This window comes from Podarcis erhardii (genome assembly GCF_964252035.2).
Source record: "Podarcis erhardii genome assembly, chromosome: 5".
Lineage (NCBI taxonomy): Eukaryota > Metazoa > Chordata > Lepidosauria > Squamata > Lacertidae > Podarcis > Podarcis erhardii.
In genome coordinates this window covers 64,218,387-64,232,434 of record NC_138509.1, presented here as the reverse complement: position 1 = coordinate 64,232,434, position 14,048 = coordinate 64,218,387, and the positions used below count along the sequence as shown (strand labels likewise).

General features: G+C 44.8%; 1 protein-coding gene across 12 annotated transcripts in view; it reads left to right on the top strand.

Moving 5' to 3' along the window:
* Window positions 1-14,048, top strand: part of EPHB1 (EPH receptor B1) — a 355,934-nt gene that overhangs the window by 288,457 nt on the left and 53,429 nt on the right. For 10 of the 12 annotated variants that reach the window (XR_014157204.1, XR_014157205.1, XR_014157206.1 and 7 more), the window contains 4 exons: window positions 1,578-1,759; window positions 6,744-6,906; window positions 9,992-10,100; window positions 10,927-10,991. Coding sequence is in view for 5 of the 12 variants with exons in the window: in XM_081864477.1 (XP_081720603.1) it covers window positions 1,578-1,759; window positions 6,744-6,906; window positions 9,992-10,100; window positions 10,927-10,991 (519 nt within the window). In the remaining 7 variants the exon portion in view is untranslated. The remainder of the gene's footprint in view (window positions 1-1,577; window positions 1,760-6,743; window positions 6,907-9,991; window positions 10,101-10,926; window positions 10,992-14,048) is intronic. The other 2 variants (XR_014157203.1, XM_081864475.1) reach the window with 1 other exon arrangement.

Sequence of the window (14,048 nt, the reverse complement as noted above, 5' to 3'; positions counted from 1 at the left end):
TTATTCTTTGTGTTTAATTAGTCTGGCTTTTCTAAAAAAAGCAAACTGAGTGGCTCAGACATGTGGACTCTCAATAAAGAGGCGGTCCAATGTGAGCAAAGCTTGATGGGGTCGGAATAACCAAATTCTGTGTGTAAATCTGTTTGAAATGGATTCCCCCTCCACCTCTTGTCAGAGTGGCTGGAGTAACTGGAGTAGAAGTGGAAGTTAACTAGGGATAAGGGAGAAATCTACTTAATTTGCGCTTTCCAAAACAATACACAAACTGAATGACAAGCATCCTTTGAAATTTGCACTTTTCCAAATTTTGCACTGCCATGCACCAGTAAAAATTGTGTACAAAAATGCACACATTGGTGAAAATAAAACACAAAAATGCATTATATTAGAGGGAAATGCTTTGAAGAAATGTGTATATTAGGAACGTTGCATACCAAAAATGTTTATATTAGAATAAATTTGCATTAAAATGTTCATGCAGTTCCATGAGGGCTTTAAAAAAAATAGCAGACTGAGGTGGAATTGTGGAGAAATTAATTTAAGATTGTAAAAATGAGAAGTTGAGGAAAAACTGAAATTGGCAGATTCACTGATTCCCACAAGCAGAAATCTGACAGGAGGAGGGTACATTCCATGAGGCACCGAATGAAGGAGAATAAGCAAAGAGTCATGTGCATAAAGGCCATGAGGAAAGTTGGGGGCTGAGAAAAAGTTGGGGAAGGCAGTAAGGGGCAAGAGAAAGGATGGGGAAATATGACCTAAGACCATATCTTAGGAAGGTAAACTTAGGAATGGAGACTTGGAGTAGGTAGAGGTCGAAGTCTTGATTAAAGGGTTAGAGAGACATCAGGAAGCAAAGGTCAAAGGGAGCTACAGGAAGAAAAGCAGAGGAACAGAAGCTGAAGAACCATAGATGAGATGGAGGAATGGGACAACGAGAAATCCAGAAGCATGAGCTTCTGAAAATAGGTGTAGTTCTTGTGAGAAAAGAAGGCCTCCCCTCTTTGCAGGTTGTGGATATATCCTATTGAGCAAGTGGTGTTGTGTATTGTGGGCAGGAATTTCACATATTGCTTTAAAATAGCTATAAAAATAGCCTTCTAAGGGTGCAACCTACCTTGCTCCTGATGAAACACCTCTGAAATATTCTTCTCGTACAGCTTCCATTCAACTCATCGGAAGCATTTTTGGCCTCTTGAAGATAATAACTAATGGTCATTCATTCATTCATTCATTTGGTGGTTTATTTATATGCTGCTTTCCCACAAGATGGTGGACAGAGCAGCTGAACAACAAGAAACATAACAGGTCTGCGTAGTCAACATAGAATTCTACACACTAATTGTTCTAGTGCAGAAATATATTTTTTCTTGTGTGTCGAAATACTGCATGTAATTGCCTTGGACTGTATTATTATTTCATGTAATATTCATTCTCCTCCTTCACCCTCACTGCCCCTTCGACTTCACCCTGATCCCACCCTGATGTTTTATTTCTACCACCTCTTCGGAATGCTCTCATCCTCCTTCCCCTAGGTTAATTTTCACTTTTCTTCCTGTTCCCTCCTTTCTCCGTAGCTCCCTCCACAGTTCCCATCATGCACCAGGTAAGTGCCAGCATGAGGAGCATCACACTGTCATGGCCTCAGCCGGAACAGCCCAATGGCATCATCCTGGACTATGAGATCCGTTACTATGAGAAGGTGAGCCGGATCTGCATCCCCGAGATTAGCAGCACTATGGGCGCAAGACCATCCACCGTAAGCCTGAATGTGTTTGAGGAAGGGGAGTTGGGATGGGCCATTATTGATTTCGGATTCTGGTGTTTTTTCATGTTGTGGAATGTGCAGTATTGGCTTGATTCAAAGCCTAGTTGAAGTCAATGGGGAGACACTCTGTGACAGCTGTGAGATTTTTGAAGTAGGCTCTTTCCTCAGTATTAATATTTCTGGAAAACCTATATCAGATTTGTAGCCCAACCCTTCAACATTTGAGGTGGGCAGGATGGGGTTAGCTGTCCTTCATATTGACCTTCACCAGAATGAATTTGTATTACCTCTCTACATTCCAGCATTTGAATGCAAAACTACTTAATTTGCACTTTCTAAAACAACACACAAAGCAAAATTCAGCAATCCATTGGCACGCACACTTCTCCAAATTTTGTGATGCAGATCTCCAACCAAGAAATGTGTACCAAAATGTGTATATTGGGGATAATTGTATATTAAAATACATATTTAAAAGTAAAAAAAAAATGACAAATCACAAATTCAGGCAGAAACGTGGAGAATGGAATTTAAGATTGGGGGGGGGGGAATGTATGAGAAACTAAAATAGACAGATTCACTTAGCTGCAATTGGTTCTAATCATATTGTCAATACAAACTCTTTCTGTACATACAACACTCCCACCTGTGGACTATCTCCTTACAGGCTTTGTACCACCGGCCTGAAAAGAGTTCACGGGACACAGTTGCTTTAGTACATTACTTCACAGCTTACTAGGAACTTCTCCATGTCCAATCTTTACATTCTCACTATGGCTCCAGTCCTACCCATATTAAATCAAATGTACCCCGCTTAGCTCAGCTTCTGTTGCCTGTTGCTTGCCTGAACCATAAAGCAGCGGCAGAGAAGGAATTCCTGTCCCAAGCGTCACTAAACCATTCAGCCCCACTGCTGCAGAAAATCTTGAAAATAATAGTTAACTGAAAGCAGGGACTCCCCGTTGATTTCTGCTTGCTTGCTGTGTACACTTGTTTCATTGCCTCATGTTATTGAAATATCATTGTTTCAAGTGACTAATAGCTTGCTAGGAGTGACAGTCTGCACACTGAGCTAGACTTGACGATGTATAGTGAGTGCTTTGCCAACTCTGTGCCACTCTCCTGTGCCTGTATTATCCTCCTGAAGTCCTCTGCCTCTCAAGCCCCTCATATCCCAGAGATGACTCTTGTTTTATTACCTTGTAAAAGTTGGATAGATGTAACCCAGCACAGATTGCTGCAGATTGGACTAAGAACCTGCTCTGCCCATGAGTCCCTGAGGTACAGTGAATGATATCAAATGCCAGATTGTCAGGAAGCACTTGTCAATTGCGGTGCTACTGTACAGACCATGCATGGTATTGTTTATGAGTACAGGTCTACCTGAAATGGGAGGTGCCGGCAGCTTTGGACCTCAACAAGTTCCCATGTTTGTATTAGACCCTCCTGCCTAAGTATCTGACTGCTCAGAGGGAAGTGAAGTAGTCCAGAAGAAAAAGGGAGACAGGGCAAATGAGTTTCATGATTTGGATTCAAAACTGAGGATATGCTATAGCTACATAGAGTCTTGATAATTGAGTGTCAAGCTGAACACAGGGTGGTCAGATGAAAAAGAGGACATGCAGCTGCACTTGTCGCATCAACTACACCTGCTGAAATTCCCTCTTCTACACAACTATTAAAGTGCCAGAGACTTGTCCTCTTTTTCCATCTCACCACCCTAAGCAAATTGGAATTGGACACCAGGGAGTCCCAAATTCAAGCACTGGGCACTATGGTAGCCTTGGGCAACTTACTGATTTTCACCTTCAGTTTTCTATCTGTCAAATGAATATCTGGGAAGTGAAGTGTAAGAAATAGCATATGACAATCTCCAGGCCACGAAATTGGATAGAGTTGCATTCTTTCTTCAGGCCCCATTGTCACAGAAACAATGGATAGTGACGGCTCTCTGTGCCTGATGCGCACTTCACAGACCAACCCAGTGTGTGAGTACATTGGAGTGGGCTGTTAAACTGGAATCTCATCTACACCATCCCACGCACACCACAGCAGAGCTGGGGCAAAAAAGCAGGGACTGGAAGGAGAATTTGATGAAATGCTAAAGCTGTGATTTTGAGTCACAAGTTTTCAGCAAGGCTTGATAAAAGCCTAAAGCCAAATCATATATTATAGTATCATATGTTATATTATAGGTCATGCCATCACTTTTGGATGAGGAAAAACATAGAGTCCATTGATTTAATAGAAATATATTTAGAATACAACAGTTGTGTTTGAATTCTGATATTCAATTTTTATTCCAAATCTCCTATTTTAGTTATCATATATCAATAGGAGTCACAGACTTTCATTTGCACGTACATGTCAAATTGCTCAGAAATACAATGCTTGATGCAGTGTGTGCACTGCATAGTCTGCATAGTCTGTAAAGGGTTGAGTTTGAGTTTGTTCTGTGTTTGATTGTTGATGGTTGTTTTGCATATACAAGTTACCACTTCATATTTATATTCCTGCAAGTGAGGAACATGCATGTGTAAATTCAGCTGCAATCGCTGCCCATTTGGGGGAGATGGTAGGCTAGCTAGATTAAGAACTGTATAGTGGGTACTAAGAATGGAAAGCCTCTCCAACTTTTTGTACAATAAATATTACCCATATTTTTACCCAGCAAATCACCTTCACTCCAAGTTGCACAGTGAAAATGCATTCACTGTGCAGTATACTGTACCTTTCCCAAGAAGTGGGGAATTTGGTTACATCAGTAGCAAACGGTGTGGTGTGGTGCTGTCATTTGCCTGGTCTCTGTCACATCACTGCTGAAAACAAAATAAAAAAATTCCTTCCAGTAGCACCTTAAAGACCAACTGAGTTAGTTCTAGGTATGAGCTTTCGTGTGCATGCACACTTCTTCAGATACACTCTGAAGAATGTATCTGAATGTATCAGAATGTATCTGAATGTATCAGAATGTATATACATTCTGTGTATCTGAAGAAGTGTGCATGCACACGAAAGCTCATACCTAGAACTAACTCAGTTGGTCTTTAAGGTGCTACTGGAAGGAATTTTTTTATTTTGTTTTGACCATGGCAGACCAACACGGCTACCTATCTGTAACATCACTGCTGTTTAGTGAAGGGAAGTCCAGGTGGTACTGAAGTTGGCACAGTAGAAATGCACCAGCACAGTCAATCTGGGGCTCCTGCCAGTGTGCTTGCATTGTGGCCTCCTCCCTCCTCCACCTCCCAAGAAGTAGCAGTGATGCCACTGACCAGAGGTCAAGTGAGTGGTGCTGCTCCACCACACTGTCCACTACTGGATTGCCCAACTGTTGCAGGTACCTCTTTGCTGCCTTTTGTGATAGAATCAGTGATCTGTGCTGTAACTCGCTCCCCTATAAGCCTTCACTATTTGGTGAGGTCTGTTTGTTTGTTTGTTTGTTTGTTTGTTTGTTTGTTTGTTTGTTTGTTTTAAAAGTCTGTGAACCCCCTACACATACAGGTACAGTGGTACCTCGGGTTACAAACTTAATTCATTCTGGAGGTCCGTTCTTAACCCAAAATCGTTCTTAATGTGAGGTGCGCTTTTGCAGATGACACCAAACTGGGAGGGGTGGCTAACACCCCAGAGGACAGGATCACACTTCAAAACAACCTTGCCAGATTAGAGAACTGGGCCAAAACAAACAAGATTAATTTTAACAGGGAGAAATGTAAAGTATTGCACTTGGGCAAAAAAAATGAGAGGCACAAATACAAGATGGGTGACACCTGGCTTGAGAGCAGTACATGTGAAAAGGATCTAGGAGTCTTGGTTGACCACAAACTTGACATGAGCCAACAGTGTGACGCGGCAGCTAAAAATTGCCAATGCAATTCTGGGCTGCATCAATAGGAGTATTGCATCTAGATCAAGGGAAGTAATAGTGCCACTGTATTCTGCTCTGGTCAGACCTCACCTGGAGTACTGTGTCCAGTTCTGGGCACCACAGTTCAAGAAGGACACTGACAAACTGGAACGTGTCCAGAGGAAGGCAACCAAAATGGTCAAAGGCCTGGAAACGATGCCTTATGAGGAACGGCTAAGGGAGCTGGGCATGTTTAGCCTGGAGAAGAGGAGGTTAAGGGGTGATATGATAGCCATGTTCAAATATATAAAAGGATGTCACATAGAGGAGGGAGAAAGGTTGTTTTCTGCTGCTCCAGAGAAGCGGACACGGAGCAATGGTTCCAAACTACAAGAAAAAAGATTCCACCTAAACATTAGGAAGAACTTCCTGACAGTAAGAGCTGTTCGACAGTGGAATTTGTTGCCAAGGAGTGTGGTGGAGTCTCCTTCTTTGGAGGTCTTTAAGCAGAGGCTTCACAACCATATGTCAGGAGTGCTCTGATGGTGTTTCCTGCTTGGCAGGCGGTTGGACTTGATGGCCCTTGTGGTCTCTTCCAACTCTATGATTCTAATGGGGCTTCTTGCTGCCGCCACACCCTGGGCATGCAATTTCCATTCTCATCCTGGGGCAAAGTTCACAACCCGAGGTACTACTTCTGGGTTAGTGGAGTTTGTAACCTGAAGTGTTTGTAACCCGAGGTACCACTGTATGTTCATTTCATCATTTTTTAATGGAGTGAATGGAGTGAATCTGCCTTTTTGATTACGTGTAAATGGTGCGTCACACCATTGTTATTGAAAAGGGGTCAGTGGAAGTCAATATGTAGCTGTGATTACAAAACAGTCATCAACATCATCAACCCACCATGCACCGAGCCTAACAGGAAGCTTGCCAAATGTCAGTGGTTGCATGTTGTTCCTTGGCCCTGTTGAGGGAGTAATACAAGGAAGATGTTTGATGTTGCTTGTTGTTGCCATCTTAACTTTAAGAAGCCATTGGCACAAAAGTACACCTTGGAAATAAGATCCCCAAAATATAACTTTTACTCATATGTTTCTCTTTTCTATTTCCTGTTCCCTGAAGGACCACAATGAGTACAATTCCTCCATGGCGAAGAGCCAGACCAACACGGCACGGATTGATGGGCTGCGACCAGGGATGGTGTATGTGGTACAAGTTCGGGCTCGGACAGTGGCTGGCTATGGGAAATACAGTGGAAAAATGTGCTTCCAAACCTTAACGGATGGTAAGTGTGACAAAAAAGGAGGGGGGAGCAGGGAGGGAACTGAGAAAGGAACAGAGGGAAGGAGGTTGCACTCTGTCGAGCCTGTAAGCTATAATTGGATTAAATCAACTTGTCTCTCCAAACCCTTGCCTCCCAGTGGGGCAGTGTGGAGAGAGACTGGTGATTTAGAGAGATGTTTGATTAATTGCCAGCTGGAGGATTAATCTGACTGAAATCTCTTATCTCTGTTTTTACCCTGACCATGTAAGTGATTCCCCGCCCAACTGCATATGAATGGGTTTTCAGTGTTTGCATGCAAGCTAGGGAGGGATCAGATTGGCCTCTGTTGGTCAGAGTAGTGGCCCAGTATTCTGTATCCAGCAGTGGGTAGTATTCTGCATAATATAGGATTTATACATGAGTGTGGTGTGGTGTACTATCCTTCATTATTCACACCCAACATGTAAATCTGTAGTTCTAGGAAATAAGCACCTGTGGCGTTATAATAGAATTAGTAGATTTTGTTTGAAGTTATAGGAAGTTGAGAAATAAACTGAATGTGATCGTTAAGAGCCTGACTGTATTTGCCAATATCCTTTGATTGTATAACACTGCACCACCTTCGAAGGTCTAAGGGCAACAGTCACAAGTTCATTTTTGGATTTCAGAAGAAACAGAGACAGGCCTGTGTACATTAGTTTAAGGTTGGTAAGATTAAATCTATTTACTTAAGCATGATAGCCCAACACTCTACCAACAAGCAGCCAATTAAGAGTACATAAAAGAGAGATATACATATGCACTTTTGAATTTACTCTGGTGGCCAGTCCTTTCTCTCGCTGCACTAGAAAATGTATGGGACCTTCCTCCAAAAAGCAGGCTTAGAAGAAGTCCAGAGAAAATTGTGCATAATTGGAAGAACTCTGTGATAAAGATTAGCTCTCCAAGTGTAGGCAAAGTCTCTTCCTTGGCACTTGCCACCACTGTGGAATCAGACCAGAGGCATCATCTTTCTCTACCACTGAGGGTTTTCTGTATATGTTGTGTCAAACATCGCCACTACTTTGGCCCCAATAGCCTGCAAGAATTAGAATGCAGGGATTTGAAAACTTAGAGTTGCTTTCTTTAGAATGAACTGTAAACAGATAAGCTCATGACCACAGCCTTGTGCAGATATGGCACATAAACAGGAAATTAACCCAATCAGGAGGCATGGGGCAGGCCCCACCCACAATGTCCCCATGTGTGCCAGCCCTACCTCTCTGTTTCTGTGCTGAGCAGGGAAGACCTGAAGAGGATTATCCACCTTGCAGTCATTTGGATGCAAATAGAACCCTCCACATGATTAGGAACTGTGATAAAGTTCTATGGTCCTGTTTTCTATTATTACCATACTAAATAAGTATTAGTGTTCAAGATTTGTCTACAATTGACAGCCACTCTCGGTTCATCAGGATTAAAGCATCTCACATAGTTAGTCACTAAGAATGGGTTGGCCATTGCATTTTTAAACTGTACATCCGAAGTTCATACTAAAACTGTAATCTGTTAGGGAAACAAATTGGTTTGAAAGATATACACACTGACATGAAGGGTGTTGACATGTGTCACTGAACCAGCAATTCACTTCTGTATATACACAGCTTAAGCACACGTGTGATTCCCTTAGTGCGTCAAGCACAAAAGTCTTGACTGTATCATAATTTCTATATCCTCAGAAGTGGACAAGGTTCAGTTTTAAATGTGCACAATTAATTTTCTCAGAACCTAAAGATTGAAAAACCAACTTGTTTTGGTTAATTATATTTTGAAGAATTGTTCAAGTTCTAGCTCAAACCTCAGGGGAGACACATATATATGAGACTTTTTGATGATGCCTGGTTAGACAAATTTTACTTTGCTTATAACAAAATATACTCTTTTCAGTAATATATTCTCAGCATAGCTAATGATCAGCAAGCACACACACACCCATTCAGGTGGCTCCCTCCATGGAACACTTTTAAGAGGTTCTTTCAAAGTCAAGCAAAGTCACTTTTGCTACAAATGCCTCCTTGTCTAGTGTCCAGAAGTTTTAATTGGGGAAGGGTATGGGGAGCACATACACACAGCACATAACTGATGGGCATTTTAAAAAATGATTTTCTCCAATACTTACAATTAGGCAGACAAGGAGAATGCTGTGTCTGAAATAGAAGCAGCTAATTGAAATACAGCAAGAATGGATATTGTATGTTATTAAATAATAATTGATTGTTAAATGAGATTTTGCACAGGATTTAAGCATCAAGCAGGAGATAAAACAGGTTACCAGTAATTAGCTGCAAAACGAGAGGAAGAAAATTAAAAGGAAGTGTGAAATATTTCCATTTGTGTGAATTCATTCTAAGCTGATAGGACTTAGAGAAAGAATTATCAGAAGATGAACAATAATTTTAATAAAAATAAAAATGTTAATTGATGTGCAGGCCCACTGTGGTAAGGACTGAACAAATAAAAAGTTCTTCCTATCTGATCAACTTATTGAGAAAGCCAGAAGGCACTGCAAAGGGTATCATTTCCCTGGATTAGGTCCTGGGTTGCAGGGCAAACATAAGCCAAAGTTTGCATGTTCCAATGTAATAGTTAACTAAGGTTTGCAAAACAACAACCACTAAAAAGTAATTAGGTTCTCTGAGTCTGCAAGGGAAGTATGGAGATGGAAGAAAAAATATAAATGTCTAAGGCTCCTTCCAGGCTTTTTCTTGTAGTACGAAAAATGATTTGGTGTTCCATGTGAACTGAGCCGTTATTAAGTGCTTGTCTTCCATAGCCCTCAACACTCAACTTGCCAACTGTAGAGTTCAGGATCTGAGAGCCCTTCTAATATAGAAAGGGCAAAAGCTGGCTCTTGCCAGTTAGCTTTGTTACAATCCCTGTCATGCATGGGATTCCAGGGGTCTTCAACCAGGATCTGTGCTTCTTTGGATCACCTATGTAACCCATCCCGAATTCCTGGTAGAAATGGTGGCATACAAAGGAGGTAAATAAATAATAGAGATTTGCTATTAGCAGCAAAGGATTGTATGAGCAGGCAAGAATGTTACAAATGTATTTTCTTTTCCAGATGACTACAAGTCAGAACTGAGAGAACAACTGCCATTGATTGCCGGGTCTGCAGCAGCAGGGGTCGTCTTTATTGTCTCCTTAGTGGCCATTTCAATTGTTTGCAGCAGGTACCATTTGCCACATTATAAATTTTGCTTTCATTCCAAAGGCTGAATCTTCCTGAAGGAGATTGTGGAAACACACACATTTACTGCAGGGCAGCGCTGGATAATGGAATCAAGGAGCTAACAATTGATCTGTAATGGTTACATAAGAAGCGCGGTGTAGGTGCTAATGGATATTTGGTTTGCGTAGCTTAAGCACACCTTCTTTAAAGGGGCAAATGTTCTATTGCTAAGACACACTTGCACACAGGGCAGAATCTCGCAGGTATTCTCTTACAAAGGTGCCAGATTTAAACAACAACAACACGAGCTACATAGGTCTCTGCATTTAATGGCACTTTCCCTGAGAAAGCTCCTTTCCAAATGCCTGTTGCTTTCCATTACTGGTCCTGAGCTTGATGCACACAGGCCTACCAAAATACACTCTTCCTGAGGAGTTTCTGGTAGAAAACTCAATTTGCAGTTTGCGGGGCCAACTCTGACTATTAGGGAGGTTGCCTCTGGTGACAGATGCCGGGTGATGGGGACTGGCGATGAAGTGTTGGAGGACAGAGCTGTGCCCCCAAAGCTGTCCTACTGCTCTCAGGTGCTTTGGGGGCTGCTGCAGTGTCACCAGTGTTAAAGTAAGATTCAATTGTCTGTCTGGTCACACACATGGAAAGGATGTGGTGCGATTTTGTCCCTCGCCTCAGGCAGCTCCAGTCCTTGAGCCAGTCCTGATATGTTAATTCCATATTTGGCCACAAAAGTACAATGAATAAGGACAAACTGGTCTGTCTTTATAGCCTTGGGCACTGACTGAATGGCATCTTCTTTTTCATTTTCCTAGGAAGCGAGCTTACAGCAAAGAGGCAGTATACAGTGATAAGTTACAACACTACAGCACTGGTCGAGGTGAGTGGCGGGAGAAGCCAGGAAAGTGTGGACAGCTCCGTAACTGTTTTTCATTGGGGCAGGATTGAGAAATGTCAATTAGATTCATTTGTTTCCTAAATTTATTCACCACCTTTTGATAATAAAATTCACCCCAAGGCAGTTTACTACGTTATATATCAAAATTCAACAACAAAATACATTTTTTAAAAAAATACCTACACTTTAAAGGCATCTTTAAGCATTGTGGTCTAACTTGGAAGTAAGATAAAGCTGAGAGTGAAAGTCATGTGGAAGGAATAGCAAGAGAGATGGACAGTACTGATATAACTAAGGAGGGGAGCAGGGATCATTTCAAGGCATATATTGGCAGAAAACTTAAAGCGAGAACAAGCGTTTTCCTGGAAGATGTTTAAGCTTGTATGAAAGTGGGGATTTTCTTCAGAGATACTCTGCAGAGCAAATTTTTAAAAAGGCAGCAAGGAAACAGGGAGAATGTAAGGCTTCAAAAAGCAGTGGAAGAAATCCTCAGCCTTTGTGCCTCCTGGCTTTTGTTTAGTCAGATGTTGAAACAGGTTCTGCCATTATTTTTTACGAATCCTGTTGGGTGTCTGAGGGCCCTGCTCCTCCTGCCACTCACCATCTGGCCCGGGGCGGGGCCTGAAGGCCCATAAGGACTGCTGTGCTCTGCTGCCCAGGAGGACTCTCCTGTTGGGTGTCTGAGGGCCCTGCTCCTCCTGCCACTCACCATCTGGCCCGGGGCGGGGCCTGAAGGCCCATAAGGACTGCTGGACTCTGCTGCCCAGGAGGACTCTCCTGCTGGGTGTCTGAGGGCCCTGCTCCTCCTGCCACTCACCATCTGGCCCGGGGCGGGGCCTGAAGGCCCATAAGGACTGCTGGACTCTGCTGCCCAGGAGGACTCTCCTGCTGGGTGTCTGAGGGCCCTGCTCCTCCTGCCACTCACCATCTGGCCCGGGGCGGGGCCTGAAGGCCCATAAGGACTGCTGTGCTCTGCTGCCCAGGAGGACTCTCCTGTTGGGTGTCTGAGGGCCCTGCTCCTCCTGCCACTCACCATCTGGCCCGGGGCGGGGCCTGAAGGCCCATAAGGACTGCTGGACTCTGCTGCCCAGGAGGACTCTCCTGCTGGGTGTCTGAGGGCCCTGCTCCTCCTGCCACTCACCATCTGGCCCGGGGCGGGGCCTGAAGGCCCATAAGGACTGCTGGACTCTGCTGCCCAGGAGGACTCTCCTGCTGGGTGTCTGAGGGCCCTGCTCCTCCTGCCACTCACCATCTGGCCCGGGGCGGGGCCTGACAGGCCCATAAGGACTGCTGTGCTCTGCTGCCCAGGAGGACTCTCCTGCTGGGTGTCTGAGGGCCCTGCTCCTCCTGCCACTCACCATCTGGCCCGGGGCGGGGCCTTAAGGCCCATAAGGACTGCTGGACTCTGCTGCCCAGGAGGACTCTCCTGCTGGGTGTCTGAGGGCCCTGCTCCTCCTGCCACTCACCATCTGGCCCGGGGCGGGGCCTGACAGGCCCATAAGGACTGCTGGACTCTGCTGCCCAGGAGGACTCTCCTGTTGGGTGTCTGAGGGCCCTGCTCCTTCCTGCCACTCACCATCTGGCCCGGGGCGGGGCCTGAAGGCCCATAAGGACTGCTGGACTCTGCTGCCCAGGAGGACTCTCCTGCTGGGTGTCTGAGGGCCCTGCTCCTCCTGCCACTCACCATCTGGCCCGGGGCGGGGCCTGACAGGCCCATAAGGACTGCTGGACTCTGCTGCCCAGGAGGACTCTCCTGCTGGGTGTCTGAGGGCCCTGCTCCTCCTGCCACTCACCATCTGGCCCGGGGCGGGGCCTGAAGGCCCATAAGGACTGCTGTGCTCTGCTGCCCAGGAGGACTCTCCTGTTGGGTGTCTGAGGGCCCTGCTCCTCCTGCCACTCACCATCTGGCCCGGGGCGGGGCCTGACAGGCCTCACAGGGACGATTGCTGTCACTGCTGCTGCGGCCCAGGGGGATCCGGAGGGGTGCAGAGTTCCTTTTAAAATGTTTTAAAATTTTCCTTTTCCTTTTTATTTCTTTATTATTATTATTATTGTGATTATTATTATTGTATATGCAGGGGTGGGGTGGGGCTGGGATGGATGTTTAGTTGGGAATTTGTTTGATTTTGATGGATTGTAATTTTTACAGTTTTTTATTTGTATTGTTTTTTGGGGTTTCTTTTTTGTTTTGTTTTCATTGTTTTAATGCCTTACTTTGTTTTTAAGGGGAGGGGTCAGGGCTGCCGGGGAGTGGGTCCCAGCCAACAAAATGGCTGCGGCATGTTCCACAGGGGGGGATGCGTTGGGACAACCGATCTCAGTGATCTCGGGTAGGAGGAGGAGTTACGCTAAGACCAGACCATGTCATTACAGAGAAGGCAGGTTTAGTCGTTGTCTGAGGACTATCCCTGCCTCCAGGTCTGGTCCTGACCAGATGGATACTAGAATCAGCAAGGGATACCCACATGACCTGAAGGTGCTGCTGTGCAATGCCAGGTCAATGATTCATAAGACCACTGCCATCCATGACCTGATCATGGATGGAGGATTTGACCTGGCATGTGTAACAGAGACTTGGTTGAATGAAGCAGATGGGCCTGTTCTTGCCGCTGCTTGTCCACCAGGTTTCTCTTACGCACAGCAACCCAGGCCTTGTGGGCGGGGAGGGGGGGTTGCAGTGATTTTTAGGAAGTCATTAGTTTGCACCAGGCGTCCTATTGGGAAGACCCAGTTTTCTGAGTGCATGTTCTGGAAGTTGGGCAATAGGGGCAGTACAGGATTCCTTTTGGTGTACCGACCTCCCCGCTGCACCAAGGATTCCCTGCCCGAGCTGCTTCAGGTCGTGGCGGATGTTCTCCTGGAGACGCCTAGTTTGGTTGTCCTAGGGGATTTTAATATCCATGCCGACACGACCTTACAAGGGGCCGCTCGGGACTTCGTGGAAAGCATGGCCTCCATGGGGCTGTCCCTGAATAAGTTTGGCCCAACCCATAGCCGCGGACATGCCTTGGACCTGGTGTTTACCTCTACGGATGTTGG